Raw genomic sequence first — 19,885 nt, 5'->3', positions numbered from 1 at the left:
GGGTACCTAAGCACCTACCTGCGCCTCTACCTGGGAGAAATGCCTATGCGGCTGAGTCTGCAGATGGTCATCTGGATCTGAGGGCCTCTTCCATCCGCAAAGAAAAACCTGGCCATGTGTTTGGACTGAGCTGGTCACACAGCTGACTAGTTATAACAACCTTGAGCTGGTGCTGGTTTCAGGCCAGCTAGCACCCCCTTTTACTTGACTGTGATGGCAGATTAATCAAACCCAAATGCCGCTTTTCTTTTCTTCCTCCCATTTTTGTGTTTCTCTTGTCTCTGCTCAGTGTTTTTACCAGTATTTGCTGGCTCCTGCTGTTCACTCACAGCTGCTGAAAGGAGTTTTCCATACCTGAAGTCTTCCTCCCATGCTGATAGCTGGCCACGGTCTGATGCCAGTCTTGTAAAATTGTGGTACAACACTGATAAGACCAGTAATTTGGGAGAATATACCCAAAAGACAGTCTAACATTTAGTGGGCGTGAAAGAAATCGGAAGCAGAAAATCCAGTGGGTATGGTTGAATCACTGATTTTTTTCAGACTGATTTTCTTACTGGGCATTCTCATGAAAAGTTCTTCCTGCCAAATCATGTTTGCTCCTCAGAATTGTCTGCTTTAATAATGAGTAACACCATTTAGAAGCTATTTACTTCCAAAATACTGTTTTCTTGCCACTGCCATGGGCTAACTCAGAAAGAGCAAACAGACTGTTGAACAAGCGAGTTGCCCAGTTAAATTCACTGTTAATAAGTTTTTAAATGGTTAACTAAACAGCTAACAAACCCAGCTCAAACTCATGCAGTATATGAACACAACTACACACATGCAACACCGGTAAGGTTTTGCACTAATGATTCCAGCTGATGAGTTCCTCAGTGTAAGAGATCCTGAGTGAATTGGCATTGCGGGTGGGACTGGATGCCTGTAGGACATCCCAATGGACTATTGTAATGTTCTCTTTAGGATTAAAAAAAAAAAAAAAATCTATGGATTGCTCTACCTAAAAGACCAAAGAAATAGAACAGTTTGAGCAGATTTGATCAAAATGCTTGGTGAGGTCACTGTGTTGGCTGAAGTATTTCATATCTTTCCATCTATTTTGAGCTGCGGTTATAGAGACTGCTTAGAACTGGTCCATCTCAGAGAATGTTATGACTTTTATTTTTGACTGTATTTGTGCTTGTTTACCAGATGTCTCCACAGACAGCCATTATTAAACTGATAGTTTTGATTCTGTGGTTATGACCAAGACTGTCGCTTTCACTTCCCTTTGATCTCTTTTTGAACAAGACCAAACGCTAACACTTCCTAGCGGTGACCAGGCTATGCTTCACAAAAATAGCCATTTTGATAGCATACAGAAATCTGCAACAGGAAGAAAGCCAAGATAAAAGACTGTGTAGTGCTATTTAAAAGCAATTCAAGCAGCAGAGCACTTGACTGAAAAAAAATCATAAGATAAATTAAAATGTTAAAAATGAGCAAAAATGAGAACCTTCAGGCACATGATATTCAGAACATTAAAGGGAGTGAGCCAGGAAAGAAAGGATCAGGTGTTGTCAGCATTTGCATTTATGAGACTAAAAACTGTTGCAATAAGCCTGCATTGCGTTTGCTGACTTGCTTTTCTTTCTCAGCTGTACAGATACAGCCTCCATCAACCTTCCCTTCCCATGATAATTAAAAATTGGTTATTCCAGACATGCCTTGGGGAAGAGAATATTTTTAGGATAATATAACTTGATTTGATGCAGTGAAATATTTAATTCCTGTAAGAAACATTAAGTTCTGGAAGAAAGAAGAACATATTCTGTGAACATAAACACTTTTTCAGAAGCTGCAGGTAAGATCTTACTCAGGATTTTAGTCAGTATTCCAGAATGCTAATACTTTAGTCTCTATTTATGAAACCTTGCTTTTTGTCTTCGCAGTCCAGCTTGCAAAAGGAGCTGTTGTTTAATGTGGTGTTTGAAACTAGCATCATATAAAAATATCAAGGGGTGGCTTATCCAGTGTTGCGTGATTTTATATTACCAGTTGTCATTAGTATATCTAATAAAATGTGCATACAATTTGTGTGCGCCACTGCATGTACATCTCTGCTCACCCTTTTTGAGCTGAACAGAACTTTAACTTGGAAAGTGCTCAGATACTACTTTGCTTCTTTACCTTGGTATTCAAAGATAGTTTTACTGGCAGTGATGTGCCTTGTTTAAATAGTGCTAAAAAAGTCCAGTGCCTACCCAATGCTTTCCATGTTGATTACACCTATAGCTAAAAGAAGACTGAACTCCCAACTTGCCAAGCTTGCTTCTCCTTCCAGAATTTTCTTTTAGCTTTAGGAAGAGGATCTCAAAAGTTCCCTTAAGCAAGAGCACTTGCTAATTTATCTTAGAGGTCACCAGTACTTCCATTCAAAGCCTCCCTGCTGATCTCATTGGCCTTCTTAGAATGCCCTAGAAAGAAAACTGGAATTATTTACACTACAAAATGACTTAGCATAGTTTAAGTTTCTTATTATGTGCTGCAGTATTTGGAAAGAGTAGCAAAAATAGCCTCATGTAGCAGGCCAGCTTGATATGAACTAATACATGCTGCCTGGAGATCAGGGGAGCCAGAGCTGTAGGAGAATTTGAGTAGTCCCAGAAACTATTACAAGCATTAGCCCTGAATAAGAACCAATTACTATGTTGAAGATTGGCACATGCTGTTCTGTCAGTGCCTTTACCCACAATTACCCTTCTTTAGCTGTGGCTAAAAGCCCAATGTGCTGGCATTAGCTTTATCAACAGTCTCTGACTGGGGGAAAACCAAAGTAACAGTTACTCTGGGATCAGCAACCCACCCAGACTGCAAATTTTATGTGAAGTCTTTTTGTTGAATGCTTTTGCCATTTGAGACTACAAAAGGGAGGAGAATGAAGAAAGATCTGATGTTCTTCTCTCCTACTGGGAACAGATTTTTTTAAAGATAATTAAGAAATTCATACTAAGTCTTTAGGAGCTTCTCAGAGGCTTGGAATATGAGTCATTCTGCTGTCCAGCAGTATGTTATATTAAGTTGATGTAATTAAAAGTGTATCATATTACCAGTTTAATTGGAAAGGTAGACCCATACCTGGCAATACAATCTATGTAGTGTATTTATTTTGGAGAGGAGAAGAAAGTTATGTTTGACTAACTTGTTGATTCTGGAGTTCCTCTGAAATGAATGAAAATTCTTTAGATTTTTTTTTAATTGACTGAATTAATTCTCTTGATTTAAAAAAAAAAAAAAAAAAGCTGTAATAGTTAGGATTGCAGCACAGTGGAATGGCTGACTCTGGGGGGGGAATATGCTAGCATAGTGTTTAAAGAGGATTCTTCCTATACCTGCTGGCTGTAAAGAAGCATTTTGCAACCAAATGGAATGAAACCCTGTATGAAAAGAATAGTTAACTAGGCATCTTGACTGCAGCAGCTGAAGGTCAGAACTTCAAGTGCAGCCACAAAAGCATGATTTCTGGAAGTGCATTCCTATGTAGTGTTGTGCTTGGAGGGACGTTTTATGAATTCTGTTGGCGATTTGGAAAGCTCTTGTTCTTTTAAAGCAGTTTAGAAAACATCCTTTTTTCCTGCTCCCCACTGAAGTGATTCTGCTACTGCTGTTGTACAACACTAATGAAATGGCAAGTTTTTTAGCCCAGAAAGTACTGGATTGTACTTTAGTCTGCTACTTCAGTAAGCAGTCTGCAGACATCAGAATGCTGTGCAGAAGTAAGATAAAAATTCTTATATGTTTCCTTTTTTTTGATTTGTTTCTAATGAGCAGACCATGACTGTGATTTGTTGAGGAAAGGATAAGTGGATAACCAGCAGGGTTAATGAAAGAAGGAAAGACCTGAGCACTCCAGAATTATAGTCCTCAGCATCCTGTTTATGTACTGCAGAGGGGCGAACTCCTGATTCCTCTTACGGGTGCAGGCAGGTTGACCCCAGCCAGGTATTATGCTTCTTCAGGTGAACTAGGAGGCATGCACTTACACCAAGGCTGAGTTTCTCTTGAATTGACTGGGGGGGGGGGGGGGGTCTACCTGGGGAGCAGCACTTGGATGAAATGTGAAGGACACAAAACTGAAACAGGCAAGCTGGCCAAAATGCTGGGTGCTGGTGATGGACACCAAAGTTACTGTATGTGAGTGTTGTGTACTTATTAAAAATGTCAACCTGACAGTGCTGAAAAGTGAAGGTGGCTCTTTCTTTGGGCCCTGATGTTTTTTCATCTGTCAGTTGCGCTGCATTACTGGGTGTGCCAAGATAGCTAACCCAGGCCTGTGACCAGACCTACTGCCCGTCTGCAGCTTATCTCTCTGGGTCTGGCCACAGCGCTGTTTTATAGCAGGCTGTGAACCCTCTGCTCTGGACAAAAATGCCTGCTCTACTGTAATGAGTGGTATAAGGCTGAGACTACATGATAATACGATTAGTTTGGCATCACAGAATGGTACACTTTACATATAGGTAGCTAGTATACTTTATATATATAATTGCAGAATATTTTCTTCAAAAACTGGTGAATAAGCACACAAAATTTTGTTTGTTTCTTAGAGAATAAGATACCACTGCAAGTTGCCAATTGCTAAGTCACTGCTGGACTGGATGGATGTTGCCACTGATCTCATATTTTATTTATATATATATATTTTTATATGTATGTGTGTACATGTGTGTATATATATAAATAGCATAACTGTTCTTACTGTTATTGTGGCTACAGGCAGTTTTTTCAATAAGTGTTAACACTGCTTTCTGTTGCTTCTTACCCCTTCATCTGAAATAGATATCTAACACTTGATCCATGTTTCTGACTGTGAATTTTCTAGGTGGGGCTTTTAACCCCTCCATTAGCTTCCACTTCCTACTTTCTTGTGGCAGCAGTGGCACAGTTTGTTCCTGCAGCCTCTCTTGGGCTCTTGGCTCCTTGCAGTAGCTGCAGGATGTGCTCATTTCCCAGCAGTGACCATCCCTGCTGGTGACTGACCTCTCAGACTTAGCCCGGCACCCAAGTCTTCAGCAAGGACCACAAATACTCCACAAATTAAATTCTTGTTGGCCTATCCTGAATCTTAAGCACTTATGTTTTAGCATAGAATTATTTCTGAGTTTATTTAATAGTTGTTTATGAACTCTCCAGAGCTAGCATCTTTTTTTTAAAAAACTGCAGCTCTCCTCTTTGTCTGTGTATTTTGCTCACAAATCAATGTGGATGACCTGATGCTTTTGAGTGCAGTGAGGTTGGGTATATGCGGGCATGCTGTGTCATAGTGAATGCCATGTACTGATGCAGCTGAACTTTCTACAGACTGTAGATTAAAACTCTTAGGATACTTTATATGAGCTTTAAGGTAAGCAAAGCCTAAAATGCAGTAAAGATCTTTATTTAGAGATTTAATTGTGATCTCTCTGTTGGTCACACTGTAGCCTTGAAAGAAAATTTCATTCAATCCTGATGACAGTAACAACCTTGAAAGGGCAGCGGAGGACTTTGGTTGTGATTGGATAGGACTGTCAATCATGACCAAGGTCTAAAAATAAATTACTCTTCCCCATTAAAGCTTGAAGGTGGTTATTTAGTTATATTTTCAGAAATAACCAAGGGTGGATGGATGGGTAATTCCTGAACTGCAGATCAACATTTATTGCTTGAGGTGAACACTAGCTGTGTGGCATTTTGTAAGCAATCCCAGAACAGACAAATGCAGTGCATATGGCGCTACCTAGCAAAGGTCTGGTCATAAAATTCCAATATAACTAAACACAGCTACTGTTGAGGCGGGCGAGAAGGCTGTGCTCAGGTACCTGTAAGAGATGCCCAGTCCCCAAGCTGAACAGACCGCTGAGGTTAGGAACAGCACGTAGCTCTTGCTTTTGTTTGCGCTGTGCTTAGAGCAGTCTGTCATGCCATTTTTTTGCCTTTATGAAACTGTTTTAGTTTTAATCATTCAGTTGGGGAATACAGGGGAGAAGCCACCTCCTCCTTTAAGATCAGTTCATTTTCAAGGTAAAAGGATATTCCTCAATAGTAGTTAAAATCAAAATTAAAATGAATTATTTACTTAGAAAATAAACTCTAAATTGGAAATAAAATATAATACCTAGCACTTCCCTATTATTCATAAGAAAAACACTGCAGTTCCTGGGTGTGTTTTCCCTAATTTTTAAGCTACAGGAAGAATGGCAAGTCACTCTCCATAATTTTTTTGCTTTTGGGTGGTTGTTGGCAGCTGTGGCACTGTGCACTGAAGCTTTTGTTTGTTATGCAACTAAACTGTCAAGAAGGATCTGCTGAAAGGAACAGGTGTTATATTAACTATATGAATCTAAATAATAAAAAAAATAGGCTTCAGTATGATAATAGATCAGAAGCAGAATGAAAACTTATTCAAATCAGTGGGGAGGTTTTTCCATTCACTGTAGGAAGTACTTTATCAAAACGACAGATCTCCCACCATTTTTTTTGTTTCATTTTCCCAGCACTGGTTTGTTTCTCTGTCAATGGAAATTTTTTATGAGTAAGAAGACAAGCAACCTTCTGTTTGGTTTCTGAAGGCAGTTTCTCTCCATCACCTGTGTTTTGGGGAGGGTTTTTCTGAAAATGTATTTTTCTTAATCCAGCAGTTGAACTGCTTTTCTGCTTCATTGACTTCTGCATGTGTTAGAAAAGTTCTAGCAGCTTTTATCTGCGTCTTGCTACTATACAGACTACTTCATTCAGTGTGTTTTCCAGTTGTCTGCAGTGTGATGGGTGGGATCCTGGCCTTGCTGAAGTCAGTGGAAAATAGATCTTTAATGAGCTTGGATTTCAGTTTGAGATTAATCACGTTGGAAGTTGCTGAGTTGCTAGCCTGCCTCTTGTAGTATTTGCTTGTAAAATGAAAAATGCATTTTGCTATTTGAATATAAGGATTTTTAAAAGTTGTGAATGAGATTTATTGTTTTAGTTTCCTAAAACAAGAAAACATTTACTATTAAGTGAACTAATGATAATATTTGCATTACAGCAGCTTAAAATGTTTCTTTCCTTTCTCAGCCATATCTTGTTTTGTAATAGATTTTGATCTGTTAAGAGAAAATATTTGCATGTACAATGAAGTATCAGAATATTCCTTTTATTTCTTATAATTCAATTTTTCAAATTATATGGTGGAAAATTTTTTTAGTATTTTAGAAAGCCTTTTGATGCTGAAATATTAATTTTAACACTTCAAGTTGCAATGGCTGCTTGAAGTTTAAACTGTTCTTTCTAACCTGCACCCACCCATAAGCTGTTTGTCAGAAAACAGAAGATAAAATGAATTGTGTTATTTCAGCCCTGTCACTTATTAGCAGTATCAGGAATAGGATATTTTGAGCTTGCCGGATTGGTGCTACTTACAGCAGTAAGAAATAGAAGAGAGAAATTGCAGAAGGTACATGACCAGACAAAAGAAAAGCCATAATAAAAAACACATTCAACAAAAACAGATATCATTTTTCTTCTACTGCAAAGGGGGGGGGGGAGGATTTTTGGATTTGGTCTAATTCTATACTTTCCCCAAATGGGTGTGGTGTTTTTTTTTTTTCTTTTTCTTTTTTTTTTTTTTTTTAAACCACTAATGCCATGAAATTTAGCCTGAGTTTTAGCTAGCATACAGAATCCAAACAAACAGTTTCTCTCTGCTTATCTCCATTTCAGGGAAACGGTTTAGAGAGGCTTTTGGGTTCTGCTGATTTCGACCATCTGTGAGCAGGATAATTTGGGTTGCATTGTGTTCTAGCGTCTCCTAGACCTCAGCAGCAGTACTAGCCACGCAGAACCGTGCCTGGGTGTCTGGGAATAAGGTAGGTACGGGAGGCGCTGCCTTGGCCTTGTTTCTGCAGAGAAACAGACAAGCAGAGCCTGCGCTGGCAGTGCTGAGGCAATGGGGCTGTTAGGAGATTGGTGCGGGGAGGGTGCATCGATGAGCACTGGGGCACAGGGCAACTGCTGGGTATAACAGGCCTCTGCAAACAGTGCAGGGATGTGCAAATCTGTGTGTGTGAGTTGGGGGGGGGCCCTTAGGGCAGCCAAGAAAGATGTACTGAGTTCCAGAGATGGCAGGCATCACTGGACTTCCAGGTACAGTATTACACATATATCCAGAAGGGAACTAACCCAGTGCTTCTAACACAGCTAAGCAGACAATCTGGCCCGTCATGAATCAAAAATACATAGAAATGAGCTTTTGTTTCTGACTATTAAATTCCTAGTTATGGTTTGTGGACAAAAACATTATCTGCTATATATTGGACTGACTGTAGCTCTTTCTACTGTTTACTAATATTTAGTAAAAAAGATAATGACATTTAAATTCCTGTTAAATGACAAGCTGATGTCTGTCTTATTTTTCAGGATTTTTTTTCTTTTAAATACAAAACTGTGAAGATGACCCCAAAACATGAAAAACAAGTGAGTGATGTTTAAGCTTTAATAAAGAAGGATTCTAGTTTGGTTGTGGAGTGAATTTCACTGAGATTTACAGATGGGGAGTTTGTCATCTTACATCTGTCAGATTAAGTAACCAGTCGCAGCAATTTCATAACATCTTCCATTAGCTGTATATAGAAAGCTTTCCCTGGGATTTTTCACTTTCTTCTCTATAGCAGCCTGCACCTGAAGTCAGAATTGCTGTGATCTTTGGAGCATCTCCCCTTAAAAATGCAATGAAGTCTCCAGAGCACTCAAATGTGGTCGATTAGGATGTGTAAATTAAAGAGGTGCTATAGTAGGAACAAAGCACAGTATGATGTTCTGCCTTGAAGTAAATACCAGGCATTTCATAGTTATGCCATGTTATGGTTCTGGCAGTATCCCAATCCCTAGAGTAGTCCGTGGTCATTGCAAGATAGAAATGAAAGAAGAAATTTCTGGGACTAAGAGACTGAAATTTGGTTTATGTGCTATATGCCACTTCCAAGCTGGCTTTTTTGAAGCAAGTTTTTAAAATGCCACTTTCGTATGCCCTTGATTCCATTGTATGATGCTTTGAGATTGTCCAGTTGTCTGTAGATACACAAATCCATGATAGCACTGGTTGCTGCCTCTATTTTTGGTTGGTTTGTTTGTTTTTAAGTGATTAGGCATTGTCAATTGCCTGAATGTCATAGTACAGTGATTTAGTAGCTAATATAAGCATCCCAAAGAAGATGCTGTAAAATCCTGTAATTCTTGCTTTTTAGCATTCCTACGTTGGGATGCTCCTTCCTATTTGGGAGGAAGACTTTTTGGCACAAGATGGGTGTCTTGAAAGCTACCATATTGTTTTCTCCATTAAAAAGACACAAGATATATTAGATTTTTCCTTTTTTAAAGAGCAAACGAAACAGTCATTTTAATAACTATTAGTAGTAACAGATTTTTTTATCAATATTTTGAGCTGTTTTCTGCAAAATTTGTAACCTCAACTTTACATCTTACTAGAAATGAGAGCTGAGGAGTGAAAATGATTTGTTGCCTAAGCTGAGAAATGTACCTTCCCTCCCCCAAAGTCTCTCAGCTTGTGTAGATTCAGATGATAATAACCAAAGGAAGACAATTGGGAAAATATATTTAAACCCCATCTGATGCTGCATTTACAGCATTGTTATTACCAGTGTGTCTGTCTCATTTTGGGGCCTGGATTAAATGAAACTAATATGGATTGCTGTTAGTATGACAAAAGGCGATGCCTGTTTTGCAGGCCCAGATTGGCCCATTTGAGCAGTGCCAGTAGGTTAAATAAATAAATGCAACTAGTCAGAGTCCATCAAACACTTGCCTATTTTATCACCACATCTTCTGGTATTTGTATGTATTAAATAATTTGTTGCTGCAGGAGTGTTTAAAAGCATGAGCTATGAATAAGATCCTGTGGACTTAGGTGTGCTGAACAAACATGGCGGGGGGGGGGGGGCCTTGCCTCAAAGACCACTCAGATCCAGTAGTGGTAAAAGTCTTTTGCTTGTGACAATTGCCATGTCTGCTGTCACTGGTAGAGCAGGACTAAAGTACAGCTGTAGGTAAAAATTCTCTGAAAGCAATCAGAGATCTAGGTGCATTGGTAATGATATTTTGCTGGTTGCAAACCATTTCATTGAAGCATTACATTAAAATAAGTTCACAGAAGCATTCAAGGACACACATTGATTTGAAATTAAAATACCTATGGATGAGTGTTTGAACCCACATTAATTTATTGACCCAAACTACATCAGTGCTAGTATTCTGTATCAGTATTTGGAGCCAGACCTTAAGCACAAACAGTATAGAAAACAGGTTAATACAACTGAAAAGCAAACCCTGCAGGCAGTTTTGAGGAGGAATTCCTCTGCCATGTGCAAGTGTTTCTTCTGTTGTTGTGGTTCATGTCCTCAAGAACCACAGTGACGTTTTGTCATTCCCCTTTTTTGTGTGTGTTGAGTGGATTGCCTGGTAAGTTTATTTTTAGCAAGGTATTAATAAAACATTTCTTCTTAAGCAATGGGCACTGAGAATTGTCTGCTCCAGATGTTTGCTAGTTTGTGTCCTAGACTGGAAGTCAACGTGAGGATGGAAAGAAGTGCAAAAAGGTGGACTCCCCAAGCACACATGAAGAAGCTGGTGTATATTCTGAGGGGAGGCTGTTCTCGCTTTAGGAGACAGCTAGAACCCTGGCTCTGCTTCCACTGCAGCTGACCCAGCAGGGAGGACTTGCCCTTTGCTGCTTAGCATAGCCCAAACCAAACTCAGTTATACTGGAGTTAGGGGATTACTGAGTTAGCAGCGAATTTCCGTATGATCTAATTATTGCAACATAGGAAACCCTCATGCTTTGCTTAAACCAGTTAAGAAAGCAGTGTTTAAAGTGACATGGTCCAAGCTTAGGACATTGCAGGAAGAGTTAAAACCTGCTGAGGACTGATGCCTTACAAGAGCAGCAGCTTCTGGAGAGTCAATTTTCTACCATTGCTACCATCAATGAAATCAGAACAGACACTTTTTGCTGTTGAAATTTTGGGTATCACATGGGCAGTGTGGGACATCTCCATTTTAAGTGGCAGCAATAAGGGCAGGGCTCACAGAAGGGCTGGGGTACTCATGTCTCCTTGGTTTAGCTTCAGGTGCAGTTATATCCAAAATTTAGATTTCAGAACCCCCAGCACTGCATTCATGTGACTGTGGCAATAGCTCCCTTCCAGAAATGCCGAAGCCCCCCTCAGGAAGGGGATTTAGTGAGCACTGGGCAATCTGCATTGGCAAATCTGGACACTGCTGAGTAATTCAGCACTTGACTTGTCAACTCATTCAGGGCTGGCGGAGATACTTTCCAGCTCTCACCTGCATAGCAATACCAGACAAGTAGATTCATAATAAACCTCCTGTTGGTACATGGCATAAAACTGGCAAAAAATGGGGGACGCTTTTTCTCACTTTGTCTTTATCCACGCAGAGAGCTGACTTAGAGCATTCACTTAGGCCAGGAAAGACTTGTCGTATTCTTCATGCTTTAATCACCAAGCTATAGAATATGCTGCAGTGATGCACTGCCAGTTCCTTCTGTTAAAGTTTCATGGAAGAAACAAATATTCATTGGGTCAGAGAGAAGGAGAGTAAATGGCTCTGTGGTAAATAGTCTGATGGGTTCAGACAGTCAGCTGGGGGAGAGGGTTTTCAATTTTGGTCTTCTCTCCATCAGAATTTTGTCAAATTTTCTCTCAGCTGTTAATCTCTTACCACCCTTACTATTCAGCATGCATGGAGTATAGATTTCCCCATACACCCTACATGAAGAGCCCTGTGTCATTTGTGATTGATCTTTTTACTAAGAGGCAACTTGATGGGAAATTCTGCTTTTTTAAGGACACTTGGTGGAAAATGACTATCTTGGGGTTATTGAGTAATCAAATGTGTAACAGTGGCACCATGGAACATGAGTTTATCACCTGATACTCTCCTGAGGATGGAGATCTGAATTAAAGCACAGCTGGAATGGATGAAGCAAACAGTCATCCAGTGCAACAATATTTTTTTCCTGCCTCTTGTGGTAGATTTTTCCCATATTAAAAATAGATGTTTCCATGTAAGATTTCCTATTTGCCTAGTAGAAGAATGTTAAAAATAAACTTCTCAGAAACAGTTTTTACAGTCATTCTGTATAACAGAACTTCTGGCCTGTCCTTAGCTCCAAGCAGTCCGTTGCATTGTCAAGAAATGATACCTGCGACAGGAAACAAAAAAGATTTCTTATGTTTGCTTCAGCTGCTTTTATGATACATTGTTCCTTTTGGGGTGAATCCAGATGGGAATATTCCAGCTTTCAGTGCCTGTATCTACAGTGACCTTAGTGCTGCCCCTTTTCCTCCATTGTCAGCAGTGATGTTCTTTGAGCAGGCCTATACCAGCGAGAGTGTAGATAGAAACTGGGTGTCAGGGTCACGCTGGCCATTTTGTCATTCATATGTGACCTAAACTATTTGGCATGCCCCTGTTCTTGAGGGTGGGCTAGCAAAATGTGGTTCCTGAAGCGGCTGGCACAGAAATCACAGCCATTTTAGCCATGAGTGAAATGGCACAGCTAGCTAGGGAACCTGCTCAGCTTATTCCTGCTCCTTAAATAGTTATGACTGCCTTTGTATTCTGAGCTACACATGCTAGCTTTGCTGGTGCATGCAGTAACTGCAAAGCTGTTTCACATAGGAGAGAGAAATGACTTTCTGTTTTTCCTCAGTTATTGATAGAATTTCTTGTTAAATTCCAGTTTGGGGGTAGATTTGAAATTGCTTATGAGGATATTTGGGCCAGTGTGACTGCTGGATTCCAGGTCAAAGCTATAGTAATAGCAGTTTGGGTTTTGCTTGTGAATTAACAATTTTGAGGGAGAAGGAATACTCTCTGCAGTAACTTTGTGTTGTGTCTGTATAGTTTGCAGTGCATAAACCTCCACTCCCAAGCTTGGACATTTTGCAGCAAGTTCAAGTTTTGGGAGAGTCACTGCACTTAGGTATTGCAGGGAAACATATTGTTCTTGAATGCGTGGTAGACATGTCCGTGTATTGTGCCCACAGGTTTTTTTTTTTTAAGTGTATAAATATGTGGTGTACTAGCTAAATCTGCAATTCTGGAAAAAAGAAAACTTGGAGCAGGGCTGGGGTGGGGGGGGAACCCTGACTTGAAAATGATTTCTTCTCACAAGTAAAACTTCCTGAAACTTTGGTTTTAGGCATTAGTAAGCCTGGGGACTTTTGCTTTCTTAGGATTCTGCTTCCTGGTTTGTGAAGTTAGACTGTAATGCAGCCTGGTGACAAAAGATGAAGTTAGTCTTCATGTGCTCTGTGGGAGGAAGAGGGCAGCCTCAGCTCTCACAGGTGAACACTGGATTACTTGAAGACAGACATGCCTATTGACTGTATTCCATTTTTTATAGCAAAAGTAGGAGGGAAAGAAGGATATGCAGAGGCAAAAAGCAGTTACTACGTGAGACTGTTATAATCTGCTCAGTGTTTATGACTAGTGAACACAGAGTGGACCTAAGCATACAACAGCAGTGTCTCAAATGAATATTCTGTCACTTAACTTTATTTGGATCCTGCTGTAGCCTGTGTGCAAATATTGCACTTGTATAAACCTAGTTTTATAGGGTGACATAAGCACATTTTATGGCAGTGTATCTGCATCTACACTAAGTGGTACTGCTTTGATTGAATCAGTGTTGTTATATTGATATATTTATTATATTGTTACATCCGAGTTTGGTCTTGTATCACAGAGAATGCATATGGGGCAAAAGAGAAGGGATAGTTGAAGTGTGTGATGCCCCTATTTCTGAGTAGCAGAAATTGTAAAGGGAGTTGTAATTAACACTTCCTGGATTCAAGATGTTTATAGGGGAAGTAACAGTAGATCTTGAGAAAGGCTGTACATTTTGGTTTGGTTTTCTAATTGCTTAATATTTATCTTGCTTCATACTTACATCAATCTTGGCATCTTTTGGTAAACTAAAAGAAAAAAATTCCCAACATTCTGATGAAATGATGGTGTTTCAAATTGGAGCTCATACTGACTATATTTGAATGCTGCAGCTTACTGAGGTACTCTACTGTAGCATAGAATATTTTTACACTTGGGTCTGTGATATGCTTTCCAGATACCTGACTGCCATATTAGATGTGATGGGTCTCATTTCTTGTATATGTAAAGCCTGAGAAGTCTGAAGTATTGAAGGCCTCAGTATTGAAACTTGATGGCCATTTAATTAGAATTTAAAAGTACAGAGGGTTTTGTATGGAAATTGTGGTCTAGAATCATTTACAAGGTAACTCATAGCTAATACAGCATATCCAACAGTAACTTTTTGTCATAATGTGCTGGTGTAATAGAGTTTAAAAGAAGTATTTTACTTAGAAGGCTATTTTGATTCCTTGTGAAGAGGAGGGTAGTAGAAGGTCACTTGGAAATAAAGTAATTTGAGGAACCTAGGCATAAGGAAGCATAATGGGAAGATGATAGCGCAGTTGATGTCAGGAAAGGAACCAAATTTATGTTTTAAGTGGGCTGTTTACAGCCTTGACTTTTGGGCTGCAGTATTTGAATGGAAGAGGAGAGCAACATTGCATCTGAAACTTTTTGGCATAATTGCTCTTCTTCCAGCTTACAGGACTGATGTATTTGTGCCTCACGAAAGAGAAGACAGAATGATTAGCAGAAGTGTTTGCAGGCCTGGGGAAGAGTGAGGAACAGGGAAATAGAAGGCTGGGAGCAGAGGGAAAGATTGAATGAGGGAAGACTGAAACTTAGGAGAAGATAAGAATATAGATATGAAAAGATATTAGAGCAGGTCTGAAAATATGCCATTATAGCCAGCAGGAAAAAAAAGACCTGAAAAATGGTTTTCTGTCCTTTGTTTCGCACATTGAGTTGATCTGCATGGGAGGCAGAATAACTTTCTCGTATCTCTCACTGATGTTTCTCTACTAATGAAGGTATGACCCCCCAGCTGGTAGAAATTATTACAACTTTGTTGATTTGTTTGTTTTGTGCCCTGTTGGTGTGGGGTTAGAAAGCTGCAGAGGATACAAAGCGGAGTGCAGTCAGGCCTCCAGTGTTCTTCAATGAGGAAAGAAGCAGCAGAAATGTCAGGAACCTTTCAAATGGGCTTTCTTTTGCAAGGTACTCATTGACACACACCACAGTGTTATCCAGTAATAATGCAGAAGAAACCGTGTGACTAGAAGCTGCACTAAATGAGATGAAACGGTGGGCTGTATCTGGCCTTCAGACCAGAGGTTCTCCATCACTGAAATAGTATCACCAGGAAATCAGCTGCTCTGGTATGATAAATGATTTTATCAAGACCACAAATACCTCCCTGCCACATACAGGGTACAAATGACTGTTCAGACAAAATAGATCTTTTCCTGTCAAGGATGTCTTTTTTCTCCTGTTTGTCTGTTAAAGTTTGCTGCTGGTGGTACTGCTGGTGTGCTGCGTGGTTGGGAGAGAGGGTAGAGGGGACTTTGCTGAAGAATAAAGGTTTCCTTTCTGTCATCTGTGGTATGGGGATGGAGAGACACATTTTGAGAACTTTCTAGTTTAAGACTCCCTGATTTATGAACAGAGAGGTACTAAAAAAGCATCCTACTTACCAAAGACTTTGTCCTTCCTCCCAACTTTGATCCCTATATCTGGAGATCTGGTGCAGTGCCTTCCTCTCAGGAAATACATATCTACAGCTTAAAGTGATTTACTTTTCTTTAAGTAAGTTGTTGTTTAGTGGTTGGCTTAGTTCTTTGGGTAATTGTTTACATAAGCAACTGAAGTTGGACAGGCTATTCGTTTGTTCTGGTAAGAGCTGGTAGTTGGGCGCACTTCCAACCTTTGTCTTTTAAAGAACCTTTTCCATTTTAATATGAAAATATGGATTTACTAGGTTGGTTTTCTTAATGTGATACAAAATTTCATGTGGTTATTAGCTGAGGATACCCAGAAGCATGTAATCTTCAGCCTCATCCAATTATTATTAGTGATGCCTGGTTACATTACATTAATGCCCACAGGCCTTCATCACTCCTTTGGGATCACTCTAAGTTATTATATAAATGTAGAGATTATAAGGGAATAGACTAGGTGTGACAACTTCTAAGGCACGTGCTCTGTATCATTGTCCCCTGAAAATGCTGCGAAGTATGCTCTGCAGTGTTCCCTTTTCATGCAGGTCAGTGGGCAGACTGGGATGGAAGTGCCCTGGACCTGCTGTCCTCAGCTGTACTCAGTGACTTTAAGTTTGTGGTATATCAGGAAGCATCTGTGGCACAGCAGAAGGGGAGTATTCATCTCCTTCCACAAAGCATCAGGGACACTAGGCTTGAGAGCATGAATCCCCATGTCAAATCTGTGCCCGGGGCAATTAGTAGTGGTACATCCTCTTCTACTGGGCTGGAGCCAGTAATTTTGTGCATAGAGAGAATACAATTCTTCATCTCCTCATGGAGGTACTGAGACTTATCTCAGATCCCAAATAACAGTGGGTATAAATACTTGCTCTTAAAAAATGATAGATAAAGTGACAAGAAATTTAGGTGCAAATAAAATTCTGTATGTAAGCATTGGGTACCTGGAACAGTTTTGTAACACATTCTTTGCGAATATTGAACACAAGCTTGGGAAAAGCCTAAAATACCTGCTTAGTTCTATCTTAAACCTGTGATTTTGTATGTTGGATACTTAATTTGTAGCGACTGAAATCACCAGATCTCCCATGAATGAAGCATGCATGATAATTCATGGTATTATTTAATCTGAAATAGTCCCTTTTGCTAGCAGTTTGGCAAGGAATTTCCTGGACATGTGGTGTGGCTCACATGATTCATTGCGTTTTGCTTCTCCTTTTATAGGATTGCAACATTGAATAAAACAGCAGTTTGGCTTTTAATCTGAGCACAGTAGTTTGTGGAACAGCAGAATAATCAAAAGAATCTTTCACGCTCCCTTCATCTTTTGAAATTAATTGCTTGATTTATTATGCGCTTGCAGGAATTTGTAACTGTCTTGGTGCGAGACCCTAGGACACAGAAAGAAGACTCTTGGCATTCATACATAGACTATGAAATATTCATTCATGTGAGTACAAAAATCAGTACAGATTCTTTGCAGTCTTATTGCTGTTTCTGTCCAAGCCCAGGCTCACTTCAGGTATTAAGGGAATTTCTTTACAGCACTCCTGGAAGGCTGGGGGATATTATTCTCCTTTTGACGATGGAGATGCAGTGGAACAGGTGACATAGCTTGGCCAAAACTATGCAGTAGGTCTGTGGCGGAGCTGGGACTAGAACCTGATACTTGAACACTCACATGAGTGTTCCAGAACATATTGTCTTAAAACAGATACTGTTCTCAGTTTTAATTATCAGCTAGAAAAACAGTACAACAGACTTGCATAGTCAGTGATCTTACAATTATAAAAGAAGTTTGATGTTCAGGTATTCATGTGAAAACAACTTTCTTTTCAATAAGTGTCTGGTAATTTGTACCTTAAACTCTTCCCAGTTCTTATATTTGCCAAGGTATTTGGTTTCTGTGATGTGGTTGTTTTCAGTGTACCTTGACATTCATATTATGCCAGCTCAGTGGTACTTGGATATGTCAAGTAAGTACATTCCTGCTTATAATTGTAGTCTACCATATGCTTGTGGGAGTGCACTTAGAATTATGGTTCTCTCATGTCTTAAATCTGTCCTGTACATAAGTTTATTTTGTTGATTATTCTTTGGTGGATGATATTTGGAAATTACCCTTATTTCCTAAATCTAGATCCAGGGATTTTAACTGCAATGTGAATAAAGTTTTGTGAAGTTTATCAGCTATCAGGTGAAGAATTTGAGAGCACCAAGTTATGTGACTAACGTTTGGCACAAGATTGAAAGCATTTCCTTCCTCTGTGGGAGAGTTAAGCATTCAGCATAATGAGAGCAAACAGTCAAATGATTGCTTATTAAATGCCTGTGCTGACAAGCTCTTGTCCTGTGTGGCAGTCAGAGCTGTGGAACTTTTACATTTTGCAATGTGGTTTAAGTACTGTTTCAAAAGCAATTATATTTTTTGACTTCTGATAATAGAAATTCTATAGATTTTGGGGGGATATGTTACAGTTTCATAGGCATTGGTGCTTCTGAAAGGGAAGTATATTACCGGTTTCCTCAACAACTGCCAAGCTGGGGTGATGTCATTTAGACACAGTGGCGTGATTCAGCAGTGGGCATCTCTGGGCATCTCTGAAGCTGATAAACATCAGCTCCGCTCCCTACCAGGAATCTGCCAAGGCTTTCAGAGACCATGTCTGTAGGTACATACTGGACTGTACTAGGTGGATTCAAAATCTTGAATCTGCCAGGTTCTTGGGCCAGCTGGATTCCTCTTCTGCCCAGCTCTTAGCATTTGGTTTCTTAAGCTATGAGGCAGCCTGGATGCCAATCTCTTCCAGAAAGTTGATGTCTTTGGGCCCTGTGCTATCTGCATGGGGGGAATTGTGTCAGAGCTACAAATGCTGGCAGGCTATTGAGGGCACTGTGAACTGCAGACAAAGTTCCAGTGGAGTCCTGTCTGGCAGGCAGAGTTTCACTTAAATGTATGCTCCACTAGAAAATTTGGCAAAATCATTTAATTTCCGTGAATTGTTTCTCTTTTGATGAATTGGCATTTTCTTGTGGAGTAATACTGTTCTTTGAGAAAATGTCCAAATACTGCTAATTGCAGGGAGCATTCACATTAGTTTATTTGATTTAACTAGGACTGCAGACTGGAAGAACTCTGTGCAGAGTAAGTGTTTGGAGGACTGTAACTAGAATAGTTAGGGTTTTTTTCCTGCACAGGTTGGTGTTTTATACTCAAACTTTTTTTTTCCTGAGATGTTTTTCCCCCAGTTACTGAAGCTTTATCCTGATCTCTTGCTTGAACAAAATAAAAAAAAGAAAAACAAATTCCCTGAGAACCAGTAGAAACTGATGCCAGTTTTGTCTGAGAGAAAGCACAGTCCTTCAACTAAACTGCATCCATGTCAAGCTTTCTGTTGGTGTCTCAGGCATTGGCATCTTGGTTTTTTTTATATTATGCCTGCACTTTAGTATAAACTGGTTTACAAGGTAAAATGTTTTTTATTTCCCAACAGACAAACAGTATGTGCTTTACAAGGAAAACATCCTGTGTTAGGCGACGCTTTCGAGAATTTGTTTGGCTCCGGCAGAGGCTTCAGAGCAATGCTGTGCTAATGTGAGCAACTTTTAAGTTTTGTTTATTCCGTTAAATATGTGCTTTTAATAATCTTTAAATAACACATCATGGGAGAGGGTTGTTTCATCTTAATTTTGGGAATTATAGAAATCAGAGCTGGAAAGTGTCCTGTATTTTCTACCAGTACAATTTTATTCTGTATAACACATTTCCTGCTGCTTTACTTGGTCTAAACCCAGAAGGATGTAGTTTATGCTCACAGCCCTTGTTTGATGACCTCCAGTCTAATAACCTGTAATATGCTTGATCTGTATTTCCTTTTATTGGATACAGGTAGCAGGAATAGCAGTCTGGCCAAGATAAATTATTAGGCCATATTGAGCAGAGGCTGTCTTGCTCAAGCTGGCTAGTAACAGCAGTGTAGATGTTCCTGCTCTCTGTAATTTTAGGATGTGCTTAGGTTTTGCAGACATAAGGACAGCAAGAGAGACATAGACATGCGTGCAGGCTTAACAGCTGGGCCAGAAAATTCTAATTTTTTTTTTCCTTCAAGGTTTGTCAGAAGCACACCAGTTGCTCAACCTTGTTCTCTCAAATTTGATTTAATTAGCTTTTGGAACATAACTTGTGAATCCCAAATGCTTGA

The 19,885-nt window shown here is 39.6% G+C and overlaps 1 protein-coding gene across 3 annotated transcripts in view; it reads left to right on the top strand.

The window, feature by feature from the left end:
• SNX10 (sorting nexin 10) overlaps nucleotides 1-19,885 on the top strand; it is a 42,365-nt gene that overhangs the window by 10,003 nt on the left and 12,477 nt on the right. For 2 of the 3 annotated variants that reach the window (XM_026103776.2, XM_026103777.2), the window contains exons 2-5: nucleotides 7,717-7,862; nucleotides 8,413-8,469; nucleotides 17,047-17,133; nucleotides 19,178-19,278. In XM_026103776.2, the coding sequence (XP_025959561.1) occupies nucleotides 8,446-8,469; nucleotides 17,047-17,133; nucleotides 19,178-19,278 (212 nt within the window). In that variant the 5' untranslated portion in view covers nucleotides 7,717-7,862; nucleotides 8,413-8,445. The remainder of the gene's footprint in view (nucleotides 1-7,716; nucleotides 7,863-8,412; nucleotides 8,470-17,046; nucleotides 17,134-19,177; nucleotides 19,279-19,885) is intronic. The other variant, XM_026103778.2, reaches the window with a different exon arrangement.

This window comes from Dromaius novaehollandiae, chromosome 2 (genome assembly GCF_036370855.1).
Source record: "Dromaius novaehollandiae isolate bDroNov1 chromosome 2, bDroNov1.hap1, whole genome shotgun sequence".
Lineage (NCBI taxonomy): Eukaryota > Metazoa > Chordata > Aves > Casuariiformes > Dromaiidae > Dromaius > Dromaius novaehollandiae.
This window is presented reverse-complemented; position numbering and strand designations above follow the sequence as displayed.